Source organism: Oreochromis aureus, linkage group 11 (assembly GCF_013358895.1).
Source record: "Oreochromis aureus strain Israel breed Guangdong linkage group 11, ZZ_aureus, whole genome shotgun sequence".
NCBI lineage: Eukaryota > Metazoa > Chordata > Actinopteri > Cichliformes > Cichlidae > Oreochromis > Oreochromis aureus.
Window position 1 is genome coordinate 24,469,610 of NC_052952.1, and position 14,407 is coordinate 24,484,016.

Sequence of the window (14,407 nt, forward strand, 5' to 3'; positions counted from 1 at the left end):
TAATTCTTAAGATTAAGATAATAAAGTGATCTAAGAATCATTAGCATTAACATGCAATACAATTAATACATTTTCATTGTATGCTTACCACAAAGCCGTATGTTCACGATGTACATTGGTAATACTGATTGTCAAATGTGATTAACAGTGTGACCCAAACTAGTGAATGAATGCAACAGCTCACGATCATCAAGTGCTCTGTCTCGTTTGGCTCCTTATTCTCTTTCTTTTGGATGAACAGCAGCTTTGTGGTTACTTCCAGTCGAAGAGCTCAATTCACTGATGGAAACTCTCACTATAATCACTGTGACTCTTTGTATCAAATCCTGCCAATTATGCTACTAGTAACCCAGTAAACTTCACCACTAGCTGTTAGTTGTGCGATGTCAGTTCCACTATCAGTGAGTTTCACTAGACAGCTCTAATTTTCTGTATGTCTCTCTTTGGGGTATCACCATTATTTTTCTCAGATGGACTAGATAATACGGTGCTGAAAGTGAATGGACAGAATATGACTTCCTTTTCAGCTGGATCCAATCTAACTGTGGTCTGTTCTGCATGCTCCAATACTCCATCTCAAAGAAGAGCTTAGGAACAGGAGCTGTTACATGTCAGCAAAGACCAAAGTGGTCCATATTCCTGCATGACATTCAACAATCACACCAACATAAGAAACAACATCACCACACATGTCCTCATAGCAAGCGAGTGTGTTATTATTCCAACAGCAACTTCAGTACTTCTTGGTTTGTTCCAAACTTCATCCTATCTTTGCTTTTGTCTCTACACAGATTGTGCTCACTACCCAGCATTGTGGAGCCTGAAGAGCATTTGCCATAGAATACCAGAATTGGCAGGTCCAGCAATAGTGTCCTGTGCTTGTCATAGATGAGAGCAGTGTTACCCTGACCACATGACAGACTCGAAAGGGTCTGGAGATGCTGTGGAGATGCTGCCTGTAGCATTGGACAGTATGACTTGGTCATTTGGTGTTCGTTTAGTGATAGTCTAGGTTGGCATATCCATGGAGCGACACACCACTACAGGCTATACAACAGCCCGACTGCCTTTTACGTATCAGGATGAAATCTCAGCAAAATGGATTGGCCGTACAAATTGACTTTTGGAGGTGTCTTTGAATTCATCCCTTTATAGGTTAATAATTTTCATTTCAATCAAACTATGTGGCATCCATCAGTTACAGTACCCATCCATATCTGTATAGATGTTTTCAATTCACCTCTCATTAGTACAGGGGGATTTGTGCTCCCCAGGAGCTGCATTCAGTCTCCGTTGAGGCCTTCCCAAGACTGCAGTCACAGTTCATTCGCATGCCATCTACCATTATCTACTAGAAATACTGTCAAACTAAATGAGGATGTGATCTCAACTGGTGACTGTAACCTTGTTTCTTAAGGGTTTAATTTTTTTTGCCAAGTACATTTGGGTATGAATCAGTTAACAGCAGAAATTCCGATAGCAAGATTATTAACATTAGCAATAATTTTGATACCCACTATGTAACATTTACTTCTCAATCATCCTTTACATTGGAGACTATGACTTTTATGAAAAACTTGGAAACTTAAATGGTAAATGGACTGGTTCTTATATAGCGCTTTTCTACTCTTCTGAGCACTCAAAGCACTTTACATAACTTGCGCATTCACCCCCATTCGCACAAGCACATTTGTATCATTATGTATCCTTCCATTTTTATGTCCTAAAACTCCAAATGTTAGAAAAGCAACAAAAAAGTCAATCAATTATTTTTAAAAAATGTGTATTTAGGAGAGAACTACTAAATATAAAAAATATATACTTCTAAGTGTATTTTACTGTTGTCACACATTTTTGTCTTTTTGCTATACTATGTTCACTTCTAAGAAAAACAACAGTAAATTCTGCATGTTTATCATCAGCAAGAAAACCATGTTATGTGAACAAGAAATAGTTCACAACTCCCATCACATGACTCAAATGCAAAAATAAGATCACACGAAGTGCATGTATTTCCCCACCTTCATTCAAATATCACAGCACAAAAGTGTTTGCATTGCCTTTACATGTACTGTGGTCTTTGTTTGCAGTTTCCATGGCTTATCACCATACTGTGGGGTTATTGTCTGTTAAAATCCATTTAATGCTGACAGTCTCAACACCAAATGTTATTCAAATGGTCCATTGTCTATTAATTCTTTAAGTTTTGATATTCTGGGTGCAAGTCATTGAGGATGGATCATTTCACCTAAATCTACATACCCTAAACCCCAAAATATGCTTTTCCTTTCTCCAGTTTTTCTGTGTTTTCAATCTTTATTGTAGGAAAAAGTGTCATGATTCGTCTTTCTTATAAGAATACTAGAGACCATGATTTCAAAGATTTGGTTTTGGTTTGGATTCTTGGTAAAATTATAAAAGAGCTCCACGTGATTCTGTTGTTGGAAAAAGTTACAGAACAACAGCATACAGTAAAAGGACACTCACAGGTGTGCACCTGTAAAACATCAATATACCAGGGCAAAACAAGGTGTGGCCATGACTGTGAGGTGGCATGATGATGTTGATCTAGGGGAAGGCATTTGCATCATGAACACAGGGAACTGCAGTGTTATACAGCATATATTGACTGATGTGAAGGCAGGAAGCAGAGAATATCACCGGATTATTCATCACAGCCAGATTCAAAGTTAGTGAGAGGATACCAAGGAGCTTAATGGAGTCTCCAGTGGTGTTCATCCTGTTCTTGGCCACACTGACTTTTACAGGTAAAAATGAATGAATATAAAGTAAAGTTCATATTATTGAAATGACTTCAGGGATAGAGAATTTGACAATTTATGGATCCTAGTATTAGAAATGTTGCAACATGTTTTAAATATGCTACTTCAATATTTATCAGTATTTTAATAACTTTTTAGTACTTCTGTCCTAGTGTGTGGATGACAACTAATTGGTGACTGATTATTTTACTTGCTCTCTGTTTCTAGATCTGGCACACAGCCAGACTATATATGCGTCTAAGAACCCCGTCGCAGTGGGAAGCAGTGTTACACTCAGCAGCAATGTCACATCAGGCGGATGGCTATTCAACGGCCGCCTGATTGTGATAACACTAAACGAAACATATGACATATCCAGCACCTGGGAAGACAGAGTAACACTTAACACAAATACTTCATCACTGACCATAAACCCAGTAACACTGAAAGACTCTGGAAGCTACGTACTGGAGAACCTAGTGGATGGATCTTTTTCTCAATTAACACTTTTAGTTGAAGGTAAGATCTTTCTCATTTCTTTGTTTAATCACTGGCACAGAATTCAAGGAGATTTTATTTCCTACATTATACTGATTTCTGCATTATTATTATCATTATTAGTATTATTAGTATTATTTATTAATTAATTGTGTTATAATCTATGAAAAGAAGCATCGTTAGTGTCACTTAGTTGCATTATGTTCAAGAGAGAAACAACTCACATGACTTCACAACTGACTGTCCGTAACTGTTAAATTTACTCCTAAATAATTTAGTTGGATAAAGATCGCTGTGGGGTAGAGGGGAAATGTGTGTATTTATTTTTTTTTCCTTTTAAGATCACTAACAAGAAAATGTGTTGCATGTCTTATTGTAGCATATTTGAGATATTCTGATCTTGACTAAAGATCCATCCTCACAGTCTATTTCAAAGCCAATGACATGGTGAAAAGCAAACAAACAAACATTTGTTTACACTACTTCTGCTTTACATTTGGGTTACTATTATGCTCAGTCCCACAAGCCCAACAGGAACTTCAGAGAAATGCTTTAGTGCCACCAATTATACTATATAAGCAGAGAGCAGTTACTCTGTGCTAGAAGTCTGTTAAACTCGCCTTGTTTAACTTGTTGCAAACCAGGGATTAGTCACGTGGTTGGACTTTGCCTACATTCAGCATTGAGTATTACCCTGGGTCTTTCTAGACAGCTTGGTGTTAGCATGATAGATTCTGAGAAGTTTGGAAATGCAGGCGACTTGATGACCTTTTCCCTGCTGTGGATACTCATTTGTAGTCTGAAGGAATACAGGGACACAATCACATTGTAGATATATTTATCTGAAAAAAAGAACAACGTTACACTATAAATAAATTAAAATAACACTGATATTGCTAAAGCAATAACAAAAAAATATTGATCTTGGTTTTCTACAATTGCAGCTCACATTAAAAATTACATTGCCTGCACTATATATTTGTGGAAAAGAAAGTAAACCCTCATCCAGTTCCAAATTATTACATATTACAACCAAACAATAATAATAACAATAAAATATTATTATTATTATTATTATTATTATTATTATTATTATTATTATTATTATTATTATCATAAATAATAAAAAATAAAATATAATTAGGTAAATACAACCCAAATATAACACACCAAGTCATTGGTTAACAAAAATTAAGCCAAAATGTAGATGCAAATAAACGTACCAAATAATACTGTATGCCATCCATCTTAACAGAATGTGTAGAGGGTATTTAGGAAACAACAGATGATGAGCTTGCTGAGCATCAAAGTTGAGATTTTTGTGTAATGGTTAATCATCTAGTAGCTGAGACAGTTATATATGGACCAAAGAACTGGACTGACCAATCAACCGACCAGCATTGTTACCCAAAGAGCCCAGCTGTTTATAAAACATTTTTCCTTGAAACCAGCTTAACATATGGGTCACATTTTCACATATATTTGGTGGAGGACACATTGCTTGCAGAAAACATGACAAAAGGTTTGTAATTTTCTTTTCCGCAGAGCCTGTTTCAAATGTGACCGTTCAGACAAACAAAATCAACCTGGTGGAGTTCAATGACACAGCAGTACTCATGTGCAGTGTGTCCAAAGGCACATCCTCGTCTTATCAGTGGTTCAATGGGAGCTCAATGATCACGGCCAATGAACATCTTCAACTCAGCAGTGGAAACTCCATTCTCACTATCAGGAACGTGACCCGCTATGATCAAGGACCGTACAAGTGTAATGTGTCTAACAATGTCAGCAATGACATCAGCGCCCCTGTGAATCTGAACATCAACTGTGAGTTCTAACTAAAAGACACCAATACATGCATACAATCTATAAAACAATCTGCTATCCCAACTATAACCTCTAAAACAATTTATGCCCTGTTCTGTCACCAGATGGTCCAAGTAACGCAAAGATGACAGTCATGCCCGTAAGCAGCATATACAAAGGCGGATCTAATATCACACTGTCATGCTCAGCTGACTCCAGTCCTCCAGCAATGATCACTTGGATGATTGATGGAGTGTACCAAACAAACACATCAAGTATTGAACTACAGGACGCTACTGAGAGCGATTCGGGAAATTACACATGTCTAATTCAGAATACAGTCACGCTGAGATTCAGCAGCAAAACGACAGCAATCCAGATTGTGGGTAAGTTTGGTTTGGTACACTCAAAAAAGGAAATTGGGTGGTTTTTACATTTACAGAAGTCTAACTTGCAATATGTACAAAATAATTTCATGTTTATATGACAATTAAATCCTGTAGGATCTGTATGAAATTCAACAACTTAATTTGTTGTGGTTGAGATGACATGGCACAATCTAGTAAGAGTGGTTAGTTTTCTGGACTCACGAAATTCACAAGATCACACGATATTTCAAACCACAGGAAAATCACTGCATCAAGCCTTGTAATCATAGCTTTACTGCTTTTTTGAGGTCTGTATTGACAGCTTGGTGGCGCAGTGGTTAGCACTGTTGCCTCACAGCAAGAAGATCCACTACGACCTGACTAGCTTGTCGTGGGTTCTCTCTAGGTATTCTCGTTTAATAAGTCGTGCACTTATTAGGGCTAGGTTTATTGGTGATTCTAAATTACGCATAAGTGTGAATGTGAGTGAAAATGGTTATTTGTCTCTATGTGATAGACTGGCGACCTGTCCAGGGTGTACCCTGCTTCTTTCCCTATCACATCTGAGATAGGCCCAGCCTCCCTGAAACCTGATAAAAATAAAAGAATGGATGGAGTGGAAGTTGTTGTAAATACATTAAAATTGTATGTTCACCAGACTCTAGACTTTGTTGAACATTATGTAATATGAAGACCATGTGTAGTATTTAAGTGACCAAGTAGCATTGGGGTTAAAGGTATTGAATAGTGTTGGAATAAACTGAGAAAATTTTGAAGGATTAAAATATTTCAAGAGCTCAACTTACTTCATCTGAACATGTTGCAATCACATTTTGTCAACACAAAATGCCCACAGGTTTATTGAATATGAATAAAATGTGTTGATTTAACCCAGTTGTTTAAGTTCCTGCCAATGCAAAACATTTGTGTGCAACCATTGTAAACTATTGATTTAAGTAAATCCAACATGTTCTTTTTTTCAGTGTAGTATTGCAGATGTGATTTTTCTTTGCTCCTTTGATTTTCAAGGCACAGACATCATTTTTTAAATTTAAATTTTGATTTTTTTGTATTTTTTACTTTCCTGCTTAGACCTGCAGAGCTGGTAGACCATTAACACGAAAAATAAAGAGTTGTGGTTTATGCCTTTGCCTTGTTACTGTGCAGACGAATGTTTTAGTTGGACATGCCATATTTGTTCAGCTCAAATACATGATTGAATTTAAATTACTTACTAAACTCCAACAGATCCTGTGACAGCAGTAGCGGTGAATCTTTCCCATCCAGCATCACTTGGTGAGATGTTCTCTTTGAGCTGTGAAGTGAAGGGAGCTGTTGACATGATTTTTTGGTGGAGAAATGGAGAAATCCTTATTTCTGCTGGCAATAACAACACAGCGTTTAGCCCGGACAACAAGACACTCACTATAACTTCAGCCCAACATTCAGATGGTGGAAATTATCAATGTCAGGCTTTCAATGCTGTAAGCAACCTGACCAGTGACAAGTTCACAGTCACAATTTACTGTAAGTAAACAATGATGTGCTTTCCTTACATGCTTTTTATCAACTGTGAGTATGATATTTTGTGATTTTATGCAACTGAGTGACATGTTTGAATAAACAATTTTTACATTTGTCTCCTTTTCTGTTACAGATGGACCAGAAACACCTTTTGTTTATGGCCCAGCTTTTGCTGAAACAGGACGTCAAGCTGTCTTCAATTGTTCTGCCGAGTCAGAGCCTCCCAGTACATTCTTGTGGTGGTTCAATGGATCCATCGTGGCCAATACATCAGACTATACAACCGATGTGTTGTCATTAAACATGAGCGGAGAGTACACCTGCATGGCCATTAATAATGTGACAGGAAAGAACAGCACAAACTCCACGACACTCACCGTGATTGGTATGAAACTTTTTCATATTAGATGAAACTATTTTAACAAACACTTTGGCTGCTATTGTGTTAAAAGAATAAAGTGCTATCTTACCTTCTCAACTCGTATTTTTTGTATCTACAGAGGCCATACAGTCAGTGATGATCAAAAACAGCACCTTTCCGATAAACAATCAAAACATCACTCTCATCTGTGAGGTCATTGGACACTATGACACAATCTCCTGGATGAAAGACAACAAGACGCTCAACATGAACTCGTTTAATGTCTCATATATGTTCTATAACATTGAAAACAACATGTTGCACTTCACCCCAGTGACCAAGAACAGTGAAGGGACATATCAGTGTGTTGCGACTAATAAGATTGGCCAGTATATGAGCCAGTACAGTCTACTGGTGAGCGGTGAGTATGACCGAAAGCAATGAAAGGATTTTTTTTGGAAAACTAGTTTTATCAAGTTTTTTTTAAACTAATTTTAAAAGCTAAACGCTGGATACAAATTGTTTTAATACCTGTATCCCTGAGAAAATGTACGCTGTAAAGAAAATCCAAATGAACAGTTATGATATTTATTTAGTGGTATTTAGATATTTGGGGGATTTTAATACTAAACAAAACAGCCTAGATATTTTTGGGTTGATGCAAAAAATAATTATTTAATTTATCCTCCTTAGAAAGTAGAAAATTTATCAAGTGTTTTTGTGGTTTGCTTTGTTTGCAGATCCAATCTATGATGTGAAAATAAATGCACCAGCCATATCTGTCAAAGAAAATTCCGCCTATAATTTAACATGCAATGTCACTGGAGCTGCTGATTACATTTACTGGAAGAAGAATGGGCAGAGACTGCATGCAGACAACAGAATTGATTTCTCAGGGGATAACAAGACAGTCTGGTTTCTTCCACTAAATCGAAATGACAGTGGAGACTACTACTGTTTAGCTTTTAATGCTACTGGAAACGTGTCCAGCCCTCCTTACAGGCTTGTTGTCATCTGTGAGTTTAATAGTTTAAAAATTTATGCAACTGAGTGATACAATTTTAACTTTTTTTTACGATTCATAATATTCATTGCAAGTCAATTTTCTGCAAGTTTGGAAATACCAAAAGTTTAGATATAATTATTTACAAATTTTAAAAAAACCCATATGTATACTGTATGAAACATTACAGAAGGCAGTACATAAAAGACGATGCACAGATGTTAATTTATACTTTCGTATTATTTTGTGCATGTGTGTTGTGCGTATGAGTAATTTTTTTTAATGTCTTTTGGCTGTTGAAAAAAATAGAAATTGTTCCATAGCATGCCAATATGTTATTCATCAACAATATATTTATAACCAGAGGGCATCAATAGGCTGTTGTACGGCTGTGCTGCCTTTGCTGGTGAGGTTAACATACCAGGTGGTCAAGCAGCTCTGAAAAAGGCTTTTTATGGTGCCTTGATATCAGTCCCTGAGTATTGTAAGCCTCATGCTAAAGGCCTTTAAATCTGGGCACTGCTGGATCTTTTTAACAACAGCTCTGATATGAGTTACCTATGTCATGTCTTTGTGACTAAACAACCTTTATGTGGTTTGATTTGTTTAAAGATCCAATAGAAAATGTGGAAGTAAAAGCACCAATGACGCCAGCCATAGAAGGTAATTCATATAACTTAGCATGCAATGTAACTGGACCTGCTGAATACATTTACTGGATGAAGAATGGGGAGAAACTGCATGATGACAACAGAACTGTTTTCTACATGGAAAATAAGACGCTCCACCTCAATATGGTGCAGCGCTATGATAATGGAAACTACTGCTGTGTGGCTATTAATGCTTTTGGAAACAACTCCAGCCTTCCTTACAACCTCATCGTCAACTGTGAGTATATTATCTAAAGAAGTTATGCACTGAGTGATTATTTTTAATTGAAAATTAAATGGCACGTCATTTTTAGTTAGATAAATCCATTATGTTTAAAGATGCTAAAATATCCCACTGTGGATTCTATCGGTTTCTTGCTGTCAGGTTAACTTTCTCCTTTGCCTTTGCAGATGGACCAGATACACCCATCATTTATGGGCCAGCTTTTGCGGAAACAGGAAGTCAGGCTAACTTCAGCTGTTCTGCCATGTCAGTGCCGCCCAGCCAATTCTTCTGGTGGTTCAACGGATCAATTGTGTCCAACACGTCAGTGTACACAACTAGCCTCTTGTCTTTCAACATGAGCAGAGAATACACCTGTATGGCCATTAATAATGTGACAGGAAAAAACAGCACAAACTCCACTACGCTCACAGTCATTGGTATGACACTTTAAGATTTTAAGAAAAATTTGTTGAAAATTTGTATTAAATTCAAATTCTTTTTGTGTTCTTGAAGTCTTAATATTTTATGGGCAAGTACTCCATTCAAGATGTCACGCTCCTTTGTGATGAACTGTTTGTGTTGTGTGTCTACAGAGCCCATACAGTCAGTGATGATCAAAAACAAGACAATTCCAATCAACACTAAAAACTTTACTCTCACCTGTGAGGTTGTTGGGCCCTATGACACGATCTACTGGATGAAAGACAACAAGACGCTCAACATGAACACCTCCTCTAATGGCCCATCCATGTCCTACCAAATTGAAAACAACACACTGCTCTTCACCCCAGTGACACTGAACAGTGAAGGGGCATATCAGTGTGTTGCTACCAATAAGGCTGGTTATCGCGTGAGCCTCCAGTACAATCTGTTGGTGAACTGTGAGTGTTTGTTGAGAACTTGTTCTGAGAATCTGTCATTTTGTTTTGTTGTACTTAATAGTTTCTCTCATTCATCATTTGGTAAATTACAATTTACATTTAGCACCTTGAACATTTGCTCATTGCAGTAATTGTTATGGATATTTTACATTTTGTTATTTGTTTTGTTTTGTTTCTGCTCACATAGTGCATGAATAAAGGTGAATTTGTAACTATGAGGATTTTGTGAGACTAAATCTCTTTGTCTTTTTCCAGATGGCCCACTAAGTTTGACTATTTCCTCTGCAAGTGTGTCCATGGCAATGACCCTGATATGCACGGCTGATTCTCGGCCAGTATGTGACTTCTACTGGTTCTTCAACAATCTGTCAACACCTCTACAGAAGGGACCTATGATTGTATTCCCTAAAACCACACCAAATATGGGGACGTACATATGCCAGGCACAGAACCCCTTGACTAATGAAACAATGTACAAATATTTTACTGTCACAGGTGAATAAACCACACATCTCTTCTCTACTCATTTTTCTGTAACAGGTTCTTTAATGTTGCTGAACAAGATTTGTTTTACTAAAGCCTATGACCTCCAAAGGAAATGCATAAAACATTTTAAGACTTTAATGCCAAAAGGCTTCTTTTTTTGTGCAGAAAATGTAAAATGCTAACACAATCACACCTATATAAATGTTCATTAAGTTAAATCACACCCAGTGCTATAAGTCTGCAAATGTCCTATAAGTGTTTTTCTTTCTTTTCCAGTCCTAATCTCAAACATGTCTCTTTGCTTGTCATATTTTCCACCCCCAGCTCACGCCCCTGCCATCCACGTCCCATACCAAGGCAGCCTGATGATGATGGTTCTGTTTGCCTTTTCTGCACCTGTGTTGTTCAACTGAGTTCTCCACACTGTTAAGTCTTCTGAGAATGAAAGGCTTCTTTTTCTCTTACATAGCGTAGTCCATAAGCCTAATGTTAGACATACACATTATTTAATTAGTGCAATGCCTGCTTTTTATGTTCAATATTATATCTGTAAACAGTAAAAAGTAGTTTTGCTAGTTTTAATGCTGTCATTGTAATCACTGCTCTGGAGCTAGTTCAGAGAATACACTTGGAGAGTTTCATAAAGGGAAAGCATGTGAATGTGCTCTTTCTCGCAAATTTAAAATCACTCTGCCCATTAAACTATATTAATGATATATTTAATGTTATATAATATGTACTTCAATTATTTTATTATACCTTGATTCACCTTATTTATTATAAATGAATTAAAAAAAGACAACATAATGTATTTTGTTGAGATTTTATTAAGCGAAATTTTTGAAAATAATGATGATCCCATTCAGAAAGCTATAGTGAAATCAGATTCCTGATTTGACTGTGGCGATGCAGAGAAGCAAAACTACAAAAACTGTGTCTTGGATGCAAAAGTCAGACATTTATTTGTTTTTGCATATCTGTTTTGATATGTTGTTTAATGATACACCCCATGGAGCCTAACCTTTTCAGTTGTTATTCAGTAAACTTTTATAGTACAACCTGAATTTAAAAAAAAGGCTATACTCCGTGTAAAACGAGAATATTTCTGTATGTGTTGTTAACTATGAGTTTCACACTATTCATCTTACACTACCTGTTTACATGGGCGTAGCACATTTTAGCACGATCACACTAACCAAAAAATGTTCCCATAATCCAGATACCTCAAATATCAAGAACAGCTTAAAATTGATCAGCTATTTGTTAAAAGTAAAACTCCTTGATACTACTTAATGATCAGTTTGATGAATGATTAATGTGCCATTACCTTAGTGAACTGTAAAGGCGCTGCACTGTTTGAAAGTTTTGAATTAAATGAAATGTTAAAACCAAAGAAAATGTTAATGGTGAGTTTTTAAACTTTCAAAAATTCTCAGTTATTGGGTTGTCAAGTTTAGAGCGAACATGCATTGCTCATTAGATAATACTCTGCACTGCATTTCAAGATGTTGCATCAGATTTTTTGCTGCTTAAAAATACCATTTGCCATTTTGGGGTGGGGGAATATTATGAGTTTGTTTGAAAATATATATATATATATAATAATAAATATATATATATATATATATATATATATATATATATATATATATATATATATATATATATATATATATATATATATATATATATACACACACATCTCCCTCTTGCAAACAGAACTTAGAAGGATGTAGTTCAAGTATATTCCTACATTTTATACATATGCTTTTATGTTTTATATATATATATACATGATGTTTGTGTATTATGATATACACCCAACATAAGGTTGTAGCCAAACAATGCAAGATTTAGAGGAACGACACAGCATGAAACTGCAGCAATAAAGGCCTACCAGCCTGGCATTGGAGCGGATGATGCCGTCATTCACCTCCTACATCGTTCCCTCGCTCACCTGGAGACCGCTGGGAGCACTGTGAGAATCATGTTCTTTGATTTCTCCAGTGCCTTCAACACTATTCTTCCCTCGGTTCTGAAGGACAAGCTGGAGAACTCTGGAGTGGACCATCACCTCACTACCTGGATTTTGGACTACCTCACCGACCGACCACAGTATGTGAGGACTCAGGGCTGTGTGTCGGACAGGGTCGCTTTGCAATGCACGGGGGCCCCACAGGAACGGTTCTGACTCCGTTCCTCTTCACCATCTACACTGCAGACTTCTACCACAACTCCACCCAGTGCTTCCTGCAGAAGTTCTCTGATGACTCTGCAATAGTCGGCCTCATCACTGATGGGGACGACAAGGAGTACAGAGGACTGACTCAGGACTTTGTGGACTGGTGCCAGCTGAACTCCCTCCAGATCAATGCCAGTAAAACCAAGGAGCTGGTGGTAGACTTCCGCAGGCACAAGCATCCTCCACTGCAACCACTGAACATCCAAGGTATGGACATTGAGGCTGTGGACAGCTACAGGTACCTTGGTGTTCAACTGAACACCAAACTGGACTGGACTCATATTTCAGACGCCCTCTACAGGAAAGGGCAGAGCAGGCTGTACCTGCTGCAGAGACTCAGGTCTTCAGGAGTGGAGGGCCCACTCCTGAAGACTTTCTATGACTCTGTGGTGGCCTCAGCCATCTTTTATGGTGTGGTCTGCTGAGGTGGCAGCATCTCTGCTGGGGACAGGAAGAGACTGAACAGGCTGATCCGAAGGGCCAGCTCTGTTCTAGGATGCCCTCTGGACCCAGTGGAGGTGGTGAGTGACAGGAGAATGGTGGCTAAGCTGTCATCCCTGTTGGACAACATCTCCCACCCCATGCATGAGACTGTGACAGCACTGAGCAGCTCCTTCAGTGGGAGACTGTGGCACCCACGGTGCGGACGGAGAGATTTCATGCAGGTCTTTCCTCCCCACTGCTGTCAGACTGCACAACAAAGACTTTAACTGATCAAACACACACATGTGCAATAATCTTCCTTGCATCGTTGTATTTTTTACTCAGTTGTATATAGCATTTGTATTCTATTTTTATCTTATTGTTTATTTTATTCTATTTTATTCTACTGTATATAGTATTTTATTTTATTCTATTCTGTACAGTTGTGTACTGTATTTATTCTTATTTTATTTTATTCTAATTTTTGCTTCATAACTTTTGCACTGTCCACTTCCTGCTGTGACAAAACAAATTTCCCACATGTGGGACTAATAAAGGTTATCTTATCTTATCTTATCTTATCTTATCTTACAGATATCCCAATCTCTGGATCAGAGGCGATGCAGCTCAGTGGACTTTTTGCAGGAATCCTCAGTCTGGGACTGTGGGTCCTCTAGGGTTGGGCTCTAAGAACAGTTTACTTATTTTCACTTTAAGGAGACTGTTCACCCCAGTATCAACTTTATGCCCAAATAAATAGATAACTACACCATGGATTACCAATTACAACAAAATAATGAAATGCAGCAGATATCTGCAAAAGTAACTCAGACCTACAGCCAGAGGAAAATTACGTAAGTTTGATTTTGGGGTGAACTGTCCCTTTAAGTATAGGTGGGCATATTTTCTCTGCTGTTTATTTCTGCAGCAGCTTTATATTTATTTATTTTATTATTATTCCTGCAAAACACTGGAAAAGAAAAGTATGCAATGTCAAATGTTAGAAAAGGAGGAGCAGTCATTTTTCGTTATATATTATTGTAAAACATATGAACACATGAATGAAAAATAAAGTGTGTGTTTTGTCGCAATCGGACTTGATTCATATTTGACAATGAAATTTGATACTTTATTGACTTAGTGCTAATTTATAGCGTACGTTTTAAATATGACCACA

At 37.3% G+C, this 14,407-nt stretch overlaps 1 protein-coding gene across 1 annotated transcript; it reads left to right on the top strand.

Moving 5' to 3' along the window:
* Positions 1 to 2,603: 2,603 nt before the first annotated feature.
* Positions 2,604 to 11,950, top strand: LOC116309526 (carcinoembryonic antigen-related cell adhesion molecule 5-like). Its single transcript, XM_031726146.2, has 13 exons — positions 2,604 to 2,768; positions 2,991 to 3,281; positions 4,806 to 5,087; positions 5,192 to 5,452; positions 6,683 to 6,961; positions 7,092 to 7,343; positions 7,459 to 7,740; positions 8,060 to 8,335; positions 8,935 to 9,210; positions 9,384 to 9,635; positions 9,792 to 10,079; positions 10,335 to 10,574; positions 10,890 to 11,950. The coding sequence occupies exons 1-13, from the start codon at positions 2,717 to 2,719 to the stop codon at positions 10,976 to 10,978; spliced, it is 3,120 nt and encodes a 1,039-aa protein (XP_031582006.2). The 5' UTR covers positions 2,604 to 2,716; the 3' UTR covers positions 10,979 to 11,950.
* Positions 11,951 to 14,407: the final 2,457 nt, after the last annotated feature.